Here is an 11,187-nt window from a genome sequence, read left to right as displayed (position 1 = left end):
AAAACGAAACTGGTTGCGAAGTCGTAAGCAACATAAACAATTTGGCAAACTGTGATTACGCGATGTATTAACCTTTTGAGTTTTCCCCAAAAATGTTTTAAATCCTCGCAAGAGAGAGAGAGAGACCCGCTAACGGAAGTCCGACTTGGGGAATCCGCGAGTCGCGACTGCTAATCGGATTTGGTGTGAAATGAATGATTAAAACAATTAAAAAAGCCCAAGCCGAGGTGAAGGGTCGCCGCAGAGTGCTCGCTTCAGTTCGGTTCGGTTTTAGTTTTGAGGTTACGCAGGCGCAGACCCCACTCTGGGTGTCATTTCCCAACGGAGATACTCTATTAAAGTAAATAATATATAGCGTGAATGCTTTTCCAGCTTTTTCAGTTGTTGTTTTTGGTGTTGCCTTTTGGTGCTGTTGTTGCTGCTGCTGCTGTGGTTTATCTGTCGCTGACTTTGCAGTTTTCGCAGCGACAGAGGGAGCTAGAGCCAGCGCTAGAGCCCGAACAGGCCCTACCATTCCCATTGTTGTGGGCCAAAGAAACGAAACGAATTTTATAAAAACGTTTGTTTTCGTAATACAATTTTGATTACTTCTTTGACGCCGCTGAGTACCGGGTCGGGGACCATTGATGGGCTTTGTCTCAGCTCCGGCGCCTTTGTCCGTCTCTAAGCGTTTTGATTTATTGTCGGCGGCGGCGGGCGCCGCAACCAACAAAAGCCCAAAGCTACTGTTCGCCATTGGGCGGGATACGGCCCATTTGGCAATATCTTTGCTGTAATTGTAGCAGTAATAATAGCCATGATTCCCGATGATGATGCCAAAGCCAAACAAGCAATCATGGACATCGCAGATGCTATGGGCACAGGGGCGCTTCAAGGGAGGGGTGTGAGTACTGCAATCCCCCCTTGGCCTACACCCGTGCACGACACTTATACGGCCGGCCAGAGAAGAGACCGAACCGACCCATCATCAGGCAAGGAAGCTGACTCTTTGATCGTCCAAAGCCAAATGCCGGGGAAAATGCCTAAATGCGGAACCAATAAGCTGACATAATTTCGTTTGATGGCTTTTGCTTGGGCCCAAAACGTAATTACATTCCAGAGACATCAAACAGATATGGTTACGGGTTGGCTTTCAATAGGATTTCAGGGTAATTAGCGCATTATTTGCTGAAGACCATAGACGTTGGATGGGTCATCATTCAAGGATGGTCGTCACCTCTACGACATGCATACAAAAACATTCTTCACAAGTTCGCCTCTACGAGGTATCGCAAGCCGATGATCTAATCAATGATCGTGTTAATCGCTGAACACGCTTAAATGACAAAAGTTCATCGATCACTGACTCCGGGAGATCGACTCATCTTCATTGATCTGTCAACCCAAAGTCTGGCCAAAATTTCAATGCAGCGCGCGACCCGCCCCAGCAGGTTGCGAATGTCAACGTTTTGTGTCAACTTTGTTCTCAGAGGCTGGTTGTCGAGTGAGCAGTGTCCAGACTCTGACGCAGTCGCTGCGAGAACAGGATCTGTCGGATCTGTGATAAATGGTTCGCATAAATTATGCATTGTTAGCATAATATTTGACGAAAATCAAGCCAAACCTGTCAACTCAAAATTAAAACAAAACCAAACACATTCGCTTTCAATTTCCATTTGCATTTTGAGTGCGTGTGTTTCCATTTAAATACTCTTCCCTCCCATGGGGTATTCCGAAAAAGCTGCAAAGTTCCTCAATCTAACAGATTTCTGTAGAGAGAGTGGGCAAAGTTTCGGCCACACAGCTGCTAATTTTACAGTCTTATGCTAAGCTTGTGTCTATCTGGAAGTCGCTTGACTTTGGAAATGTTCGGGCGGAATGCTAAGCGAATATGTTGCCTGAATAATGGATGGAGAGGCTGTGCATCGGGTCGGATCAGTTCAGATCAGGGCAGATGGGGCGGCGCTGCTGACCTTGAACGTCATTGGCAATACGTCATTGTGTAAGTGTGTGGGCAGTGTATGAGTGTATGAAAAAAAAAAGTAAGCAATTACATCGATAATTTCACACTGCTTTCCGGTTGCACCAGACAATGGAAATGCGACTGGACATATGGCAAGAAAGTATCTTTGGGTATCCAAGCAATCGATGATGCAACTAAATTATACTATGAACCGATTCTAATTAAAGTTTCCCGAGTTTGACTTTGCTATACCCCCTCCAAAGGGAGTGAAAAACCTTGGACAGTGTCAAGCAGTAAACAAAGCAGTAAAAGCAGCCCACATTTCCAGCATTTCCCTTGCTTATGTACAACACATACATATGTACATACATATATTCCCTGGAAGCTGCTGCCGCTGCCGCTGCCACTGCCAACGCCACAGCCACAGCCACAGCCAGAAGCAGAGCCATGCTCCAAGCCAAGCTCCGACCCGCTGCCAAGTTTATTGAAACCGCAGAACTCGTGAGCAGCGGACGTGTCTCGCTCGATCGCACCGCGCACCTGTTTTAATCTCCGTTCGCTCTCTCTCGCACTCGCACTCGCACTCTCACTCTCGATCGCTCAAACTCTCGATTGAGGAGTCAATTCGCTGGCAGTTGCATTGTCGGACGAGCGTCTTGGGGATTCGTGATATCGTGTCGCAGTTTGATTGAATTTGATGTGAATAATAGGGAGAAGAGTCTGGAATATTACATATTATTTGTATTTGGCAATACTCTTGTGCACACGCTGTCGCCGGCTTGCGTTTGCGTTTGCAGTTGCCTCAGATTTTGTCATCGCCGCCGCGTCTCCGGCTCCGATCATTGTTATTCTGCTCCTACGCGATAATTATTCGAACTCGTTCGCGGATTTCGACTCTGTATTTGGGCAATGCCCAATTCTAAATTGTTAATTGCGTGACAAAGAAAACAAAAATAAATCAGCGAGCAACTGTAACTCCTACCCCACCCACGAAAATGCAAAACGAAATGAACAAATCACACCGTTGCGGCGGCAGCTCTGCCAGCATTACCGTTATGCTGATGCTGCTGCTCCTCAGCGTCCACGCAGCCGTTGGAAGGCCTGGTATAAAAAAACATAAAAATAGCAAAACCTAGCAAAGAAAAACATAGCATTATCGTATGTAGATATAGAGTTACGATTGCGTTGTCGGCATCGCATTCAATTTGCACGGATATGCGAATCCGATATTCGCTTGTAATCTCTTTCTCTCCCTCTTTGTGTGTGTCTCTTGCGCATCTTTTTCGCTTTTTGTCTACTCTATGTCTGCGCATGTCTAACTGTTTATATGTGTGTTTACTGTAATCTATACTTATTCGAGGGAAGCTTGGATGGATTATGGATTGTTTATGGCAGAAATCCAAGCTACCTTCGGCCTCCAAGTGTTACTAATTTTATGTGTTTACCCCACCCCCTACCATCCCTACTGTCCCTTGCACTTTGTGTTGCTCTTTGAACTTTAGCTCCCACTCTCACCCAAATCACATTCATCCATGCACACCACTTACGTATCGCATCGCTTGACCTTCAATCATGCTCATGGCCCAAATTGAGGGGAGGACAAGTCTTCTCCTCTAGCTCCTATTATTCCTGCCTTGGTGGAGTCCACCTGCACTTTGCCTTCGCTCCTCAAATGCGTGGAAAATGCCACTTCATTTTAATCTGTTTTTCTTTGATAAACAAACTGTTTGGTGTTCCGAGAAAATTAGATGCACATCATTACGGGTCCCCTGAGCCAAGCGAAATCAAGTAGCCGCTGCAAAAACAAACAAAAACACAGACGGCATCGAGTTCCATCCCAAAGGCGATGCCATCCCAAAACTGAAATTTGAGCAGTGCTGATGCTGATGTTGATGTTGATGTTGATGGCTGTGTGTATCCAAGAAAAATAAAGCTTCAGAAACATCAGCAACAGCAGCAGCAACAGCAGATGTTATGCAAGCGACACCAAGCGACGCGACAGATAACGTGACTGGCAAGGCTTCCACTAAGTCGTTGTCGATCTTCCTCCTCCTCGCCTCGCCTCAGGCAGGGACAATGTTCGCTGGAGGGCCACATTCGACCTCTGGGACGAGCTGCTGCTTCCCATTCTCCAGCCACCCTGAGTAGGGGCCCAGGCCCCAGAGGTCTATAAATTTAGCGACGCTTTCGAGAAGACGATTTGTTAACAGAGTTGTTTACACCAGCTTCAATCCGCCGTTGATGGGTCTCTTTTTTAGGTCATGGGGCCACAAATGGGAAGCTTGAAAAAAAACAAAACAAAAAAAACACAGATAAAGAAGAAGCATCTATGAACGGTAGACCAGAAAAGGACAGGTTGGAATAGTTATAGGGATATGCTCGAGGCAACTAATTGGATAATAACCAGACTGAAACCCAGACACTGAAACCATAAATCTTTGGGCATCATCATCTAATGCTCAGAGTATTTCTCTAATGGATTTCTATGGTTGTTCATGCGATACTTTGTCTGTGGTAGAAGTCGAATTTTGGCAATCAATGGACTTATCGTAATGAATGGACCCGTACGTGATAATTAGCAAGTTCGCACGGCCTGTCCCCCATCCTGCGGTGAATCGTGCTTCATTTTCGCTTTTTATGATTAATGGCTCGACTTGAGCTTATCGTAATTAAATCACAATGGGATATCAACCAGATATAGATACAGATGAAGATATGTGCATACTTACTATGGACCTCGCTAGAGCGGCAGTAACTTGATTTCGTCATTGAAAATCACATTTCGTTTTGCAATCGATTGCCACAGCAGACCGATCCGCGCACTCGAGTACGGAGTAGTATCTTCAAATTCTTCAAAAGAGCAACCGACACTGCCAATCAGCGACATCTAGAACCGTTTCGTTTTATTCCAATAAATATTTATGTCTGCGACTTTATGGGAGAGTCTCTATTTTCTTCCCGCTGACATTTCCATGCGATCTGGTTTCTTTTTCGCAATAATTTATCCCATTCCCGCTCCCCGATCATGGCAAACGTTTCAAGTGCAATAAGCACGCGCTTTGCGTCTGATTTGATTTGAAAAACAAGGTATTACTTACACACTCGCTTTGTGTCTTGGGATTGATTTTGATGACTTTTGACACATTTTTCGCATCGAGTTGCGTCGAGTGTGCGGGGGCTGGCAGCCCAATAAGTCGATAACTCAAGGCCCTCTGAGAGAGGATGATGCAAAGCGAAGATTAATCAAAATCCATTACAATTTTTTGCTGATTGTGTGATTTCTGCCGAAGGTTGACTAAACACAGAAACTTGTCAAAAAATATGTACATCCAAAACAAACCAAAAGAAAGAAAGAAACATCCAACGGCATCATCGACATGGGGACAGACAGACGTACAAAACTGTACAGTTGTAGGTACAATTGGCAAGTGCAAAATACGAGTAGATATTTCCAAGCAGCAATCCCATTGTCTTTATGGGCTTGTGGGGGTGCAGATGTCGTGAAGCTGTCAATCAATTAAAATTAAATTGAATAAACATAAACATAAACGGAGAGTAAGCGGGAGACGAAGATGGAGTTGTCGGTGGAGATGGAGATGGAGATGACGATGGAGACAAGCAAAATTAATTGGCCTGAACTTGAGGCCTGGTCTCAGGCGGAAGTGTGGCTGGGAGGGAATTTCAATTACCAAAAACACACTTTGTGCCGCAATGAGTAATGGTGGATGCTTGCATCTTCATCAGGTCTTCAGGCATTCATATTTATGAGTGCGAGATGGGTTCCGAATGGGAGGAAAGTTCAGGGTTTGCAGCACAGATAAGCCAGAATCCAGATAGAGCCCAACCCCACCTCGAATGCAAATCACAATCGCATTGTACGAGGATTTGTGGGTGTATAAAATGTGTATATAATATGCACATATGTTTAGTAGCCGGAACTAACTGGCCAACAGTGCCAAAGACTAAGCAACTCGAATGAATGGAGCGCCCATCATGATTTGGCATTCAGTTTGAGGCTTACTCACAGACGAGTTCTGACCAGAAACCGCATTTCCAGAATTCCCCCCTAGCTATAGAGAGCGGAGGATGGCAGAGGGAGGGAGGGAGTGACTTATTAAAATATTATTCAGCTATGCCGATGTAAACAGGAATCGAGAAATCAGAAATCGCAGATCGGATCGCCACTTCGCTGTGAGCGGAGCTGAGCTGAGCTGAGCTGAGCTGGGAGAACTTTGGCAAAGCCTCCACGTAAATTGTTATTAATTATTCGCACTCGGCACGAGCGCAGCGCGGTGTAACACAGTCTCCAACACAACACAACACAGTACGGCAATGATTAACAATTAATTTGGCCATTGAATTTGTCCCGCCTGTGCCGCCTGTCACATGGTTTCCCACACTTCCATGGAGGGCAGAACAATGAGGCAGTGCCTGCCACATATGCTAATGGCAAGGCGACTGTATGTATGTGCAGCGCGGTTCGTGTGGGTTCTGATTTCTCAGCAGATGAGTCGGAAAATCACAAGCTTATTAGTTTATAAGTTTACTATTAGGGCTTTCCTTTCTGTGGCAAACCAAAGACTTAGGCAACGAACTTGATGGACATTGTGGTCGCAGCCACACAATCGCACCAGCACATTGCATCCACACCTTCCACCCACACACACACACACACACACACACACATGTCTAGAGTGACTAACTTTTAAAATTGAATTTTATTTGGTGGCAGACCTTTGTGCAACTAACAGCAGCCACATTGCATGGCAAACACCTTCACAGCAGCCACAACAGCAACAACAGAAGCACCCATTCAAAGGAGACATCCATCCAAATGTATGGCCCATCTCAGTCAATGTCAATCAATCAGCGGCAAAGCGGCAAGTGGCAGGCAAATTGGCAAAGAGCCGCCCGCAGCCGACTCATCTGTCACCCCAGAAACCACCATCAGCCACCCCATAGTCCTCGTCTCTGTACTCCGTACTCCGTACTCTGTCCTCTACTGCTTTTGCTTTTGCATCTGCATCTGCTTCTAACATCTTTCAAACTCTCTGTGAAGAGGTGGCTCGGAAGAGTTTTGCAAGAGAGTGAACTGAACCCAGCAACCTTCTCCTCCCGCAGATGTACGGCCATCGCCATTCGCCTTAGAGCTGCAGCCGCCACTGGCGCAGACGGCGGAGGCATTCAATGGGGCCGAGGTAGGCGGACAGAGGTCCGTCGACAGCTACGGCAATCCCATTGCAGGCCTGCGCCCCATCGACACTCCCGACGGGCGCAAGGTGGTCAGCGCCCAGGGCCTCCAGTTCGAGATACCCACCTACGCGTCCGGCATCACGGAGATCCGACAGCCGGCAGATGATCTGCTCCCGCCCCACATTGGTGAGTTGACAACAGCTGCAGCGGCAGCCCGAGCAGCAAAGGCCAGAACCGCGCGAGCAGCAGCGACCAGCGGTGCAGCAGGGACCGCAACACTGACAGCAACACCAGACACAAATGCCTTTGTTGCACCACTCACAAGCAATAGCACCCGCACCCGCACCCGCACCCGCACCCACTCACCCACACCCACAACCATTAGCACCACTCACGTAGATCCACTAACCACATTAACAGACGACAGTGCGGGAAAGCTCGTCAAGCGGGACTCACCAGAAGCCAACTCCACTTCCACTTCCACTTCCACTTCCACCCAATATGCCATTGCCCCGCCCAGTCCCCGTCATTCTGCGCCCACCTTCACCCTGCTCCGTCTGAATCCCTTTGGCCCGAACTCACCCATCACACAGATAGGCTCAGCATCCCCTGCAAGTCGAAGCTCCCCTCCCATTGCCAGTCCCAGTCTCAATCTCTGTCCCTGCCCTTCACACTCTTCGAATCTAAGGCACGGATCCAGACCACTGTCAGATGTGAATTACTCAAATACGAATCCTTCCCAACTAGATGCCATCGCAGTGGGCCTGGCCCCGCCCTCGGACACGAGCACCGGTCCGAACTCATTCGCACCAGACCCAGTGTCTGCATCTGCATCTGCATCTGCATCCGCACCAGCACCAATACCAGCCACATCACTAACACCTCCAAAGCATAGCCCATCCCCCACAACGACGACTGTCACCACGGATGTGGAGGTGGAGCAGGCACAGCTGGTGCCGATTCAGCAGCAGCAGCAGCAACAGCAAGAGGAGAGCGTCCAGGAGCTGCTGGTGGCCAGTGGAACACTGCCCGAGTATATCCGAGAGCTGCAGCGTCAGGATCCCGATATTGGTGGCCCAGTGCCGTGGACTCCCGCACCGAATGCAGCGCCCCTGAGTGTCATCGCCTGGGATCTGCTGCCGCCGCATCTCACGGATCCTGCCACGACCCCAGAGCCACTGATAATCACCGAGCAGCAGCCGACGAGGTACGTGCAGGGCGTGGAGGATCCCACCAGCCACAACATTGGCCTGAGCCTGAGCAGCGGAGCTGCCCTGACCCCGGCCGCACCTGTGCCCCAACAGACGCAGGGCCAGGTGTCGGTGGTGCCGCTGCAGCGGGATGGACCGGAAGCTCATGGCACCAATGCGCATGTGGGCAGCACGACGCCGAGCAATGCGGGTGGCAGGTTCCCCAATCGTCAGCGCGGCTCGGCGCACTATAGCACCACCAGAAGCACGACCACAACGCCAAGGACAAGGAGCACCAGCACCACTCAACCCCCAACAACAGAGGCAACAACGACCACGACAACAACCAGCACAACCAGGAGAACAACCACCACACGGAGACCAGTCACAACGACTAGGCGCACGACCACGGTGCAGCCAACGCCGCGCAGCACCACCCCATTGGATCCATCAACCTTCTACAGGCTGGACAACAATGAGGAGTACGCGTACACACTGCCACCGTGGCTGCAGGAAGTCACGGATCCGGATCTGGACGTGGCCGTCACCTTCATTGTGCCCACGGACAATGACCAGTACAATCACACGCTGGCCGAGGATCTGGAGCCGCCGTACGAGCCGTTCGTGGATCTCAACAACATTCAGTTGACGCCGCCACCAACGGCGCGGCCTCCACCACTGCCCACCACCACAGGCAGCCCCACCAGCAGCAGCACCACCAGAGCCCCAAAAACAACGACGACCACGCCCACTCGGCGGTCGAGCACGCTGCGAACCACCAAAGCACCCTCCATACCCACAACGCACAGCACAACACAACCACCACAGAAACCGCACACGACACAGCAGCCACAGAAACCGAAACTGATCCCAACCACCACCCACCATACAGATCTCCTGGATGGGGCAAGCACGCCTGCGGCAGCGGAGGAAAACCCCTTTGACTCGTCCACAGTGCCGGCCTGGCTGAGGGACTTTGACTATCCCGATGTGGGTCCAGGAGTGCCCTACAATCCGGACAACTTCAAGGAGCCAGCCGCGACGCAGCCGGCGGGAGGTAGTAAACCCAATGACTTTAGGCCCCAGGGCTTTGAGGCGGCATCAGCCGCAACCCCACGCTCCCCGCCCGCCCCACTCCCGACCAGAGCAGCACCTGCTGCGGCCTCCGTCTCCTCCGCTTTTCCATCCAAAGTCACGCTTCCGCTTCCAGGCAACGTCCAGGGCATCGAGAGCAGCTCCAACGAGAGCCCAGAGCCACCGCTGGTACTGGTGCCGCCAGCTGACAAGCCCAGCGACGAGTCCGCCACCGCCACCGCCACCTCCACGGCCTTCGCCTACAGCAGCACCAGCAGCTCCGTCCCACCAAATCCTACTACAAACTCTGTCACCAATTTTGCAGCACGCTTTGATCCCCAGGGCATTCAGTCCTCCGTCCCCGTCCCCGTCCCCGCACCCACCCAGGCTCCCAAGGCTGCCAGCGAGGACCAGTTCCCGCCCTTCAATGGCGGCAGCTCTACGGACGGCGTCACCAAGAAGGTGGGGTACAAGAAGAGCGACGAGGGAAAGGTGATCAGCACCCCGATCAGTGGCCAGCGCAAGGGTGAGTACGCCTTTCCATGCCTCCGAGAGATCTCCGTCTGATTGAATCTTCTGCAGATACGTCGACGCCCCCCAGCAACACGGGCAAGTACACGGGAGGATTTGGAGCCCCTGCGGGTCTGCTGCGTCCCCAGGCTGCAGGCACTTTCGGCTCCGGCGCCAACACCAATCCCGCAGCCAACAGTCAGGACAGCAATGGCAGCATCTACGTGGCCGGCAGCCAGCACGAATTTAGCAACACGCTCAAGGCCAACAGAGCTCGTCCCACCGTCAATCCGGGCCGCTACACCGGCGGCTTCGGGGCACCCGTCGGTGTTCTTTCTGCTCAGGCAGAGCCAAGACCCTTCCAGCAGGCACAGCAGACACAGCAGACACAGCAGCAGCATAGTCAAGTGGCCAGCCCTGGCCAGTCCAGGTTCGGAGGCCCTCCCGGCGTGCTGGTCCCCTTCGACAATGTGCAGCGTGCTGGCGGCCAGTAGGACAGTGGGCCAAAGGGTCACATATCCCGGCAAAAACACTTTAAATTATTTATAATCTAAGTACGTGTACTTATGTTAAAGCTTAGTAAGTTGTCGTTGAGGCAACTATTAACATAACCCCCCCCGCCCCGACACCTTTTGTAGCAACAATCTATGCGAACCTCCCGAGTGTTTTCCAGTTTCCATGTGGCATAAGCACTAGCTTAAACGAATGTGAAACGCTCCTTTAATAATAAATCGCCAGTCGACTATCGAAACGAACAAGAAGAGAGAATTGGCAGGGGAGTACGAAGACTCCAATTAGAAGACTCAAACAAGAACAACCTCGGATATGCTGCAGAGTCAGCGTAGAGACAATGGCTATGCACTGCAGCGAATACTCACCTTGGACAATCCAATGACTAGAAGACTCCCAGACATAAGGTGTATTAGGCTGGCAGCAAGGATGACTGACCAGAAAGCCAATTTAGCTTCGCAACTATTCAGAATGAGAAACTCTGTAAGGGAAGTGGATTTGTGGATATTTACTTTTTACTTGCTGAACAAATCTCACCACTGCCATGAGCACTGCCATCCTTCATCCAGGAATTGTATTTGTGAATTTGCACAGATGCAAGTAGTAGTATCGTGCACATGAAGGACGTGGCTATGTTCCATCCTGCAAAGAACCAGCAGCACTGCTTGTCATTCATGCAGGTGGAACACTCGCATTCCTCGCACATTTTGGCAACTGCGATGATGATGATGATGATGAATTATGAATTTGGTGCTTGACGTATGACTG

General features: G+C 50.4%; 2 protein-coding genes across 6 annotated transcripts; one reads left to right on the top strand and one right to left on the bottom strand.

The window, feature by feature from the left end:
- The first annotated feature begins 2,413 nt into the window (after positions 1-2,413).
- LOC117578974 (flocculation protein FLO11) lies at positions 2,414-10,664 on the top strand. Of its 5 annotated transcripts, XM_034264708.1 has the most exons (5): positions 2,415-3,046; positions 7,064-7,321; positions 7,883-9,623; positions 9,669-9,925; positions 9,982-10,664. In XM_034264708.1, the coding sequence occupies exons 1-5, from the start codon at positions 2,938-2,940 to the stop codon at positions 10,401-10,403; spliced, it is 2,787 nt and encodes a 928-aa protein (XP_034120599.1). In that variant the 5' UTR covers positions 2,415-2,937; the 3' UTR covers positions 10,404-10,664. The 5 variants fall into 5 exon arrangements, with proteins under 5 accessions (XP_034120598.1, XP_034120599.1, XP_034120600.1 ...); XM_034264707.1 differs by having other exon boundaries at positions 2,414-3,046; positions 7,883-9,925; XM_034264712.1 differs by having other exon boundaries at positions 2,416-3,046; positions 9,218-9,925.
- On the bottom strand, positions 10,590-11,161 carry LOC117579138. The gene is made up of 3 exons (XM_034264882.1): positions 10,957-11,161; positions 10,788-10,900; positions 10,590-10,651 (listed from the first exon to the last, which is right to left on the bottom strand). Exons 1-3 carry the CDS (start codon positions 11,123-11,125, stop codon positions 10,607-10,609), a joined length of 327 nt encoding a protein of 108 aa, XP_034120773.1. The 5' UTR covers positions 11,126-11,161; the 3' UTR covers positions 10,590-10,606.
- Positions 11,162-11,187: the final 26 nt, after the last annotated feature.

Source organism: Drosophila guanche, unplaced genomic scaffold, assembly GCF_900245975.1.
Source record: "Drosophila guanche unplaced genomic scaffold, DGUA_6, whole genome shotgun sequence".
Lineage (NCBI taxonomy): Eukaryota > Metazoa > Arthropoda > Insecta > Diptera > Drosophilidae > Drosophila > Drosophila guanche.
Note: the sequence above shows the minus strand (reverse complement) of the source record. Positions and strands in the feature narration are given on the sequence as shown.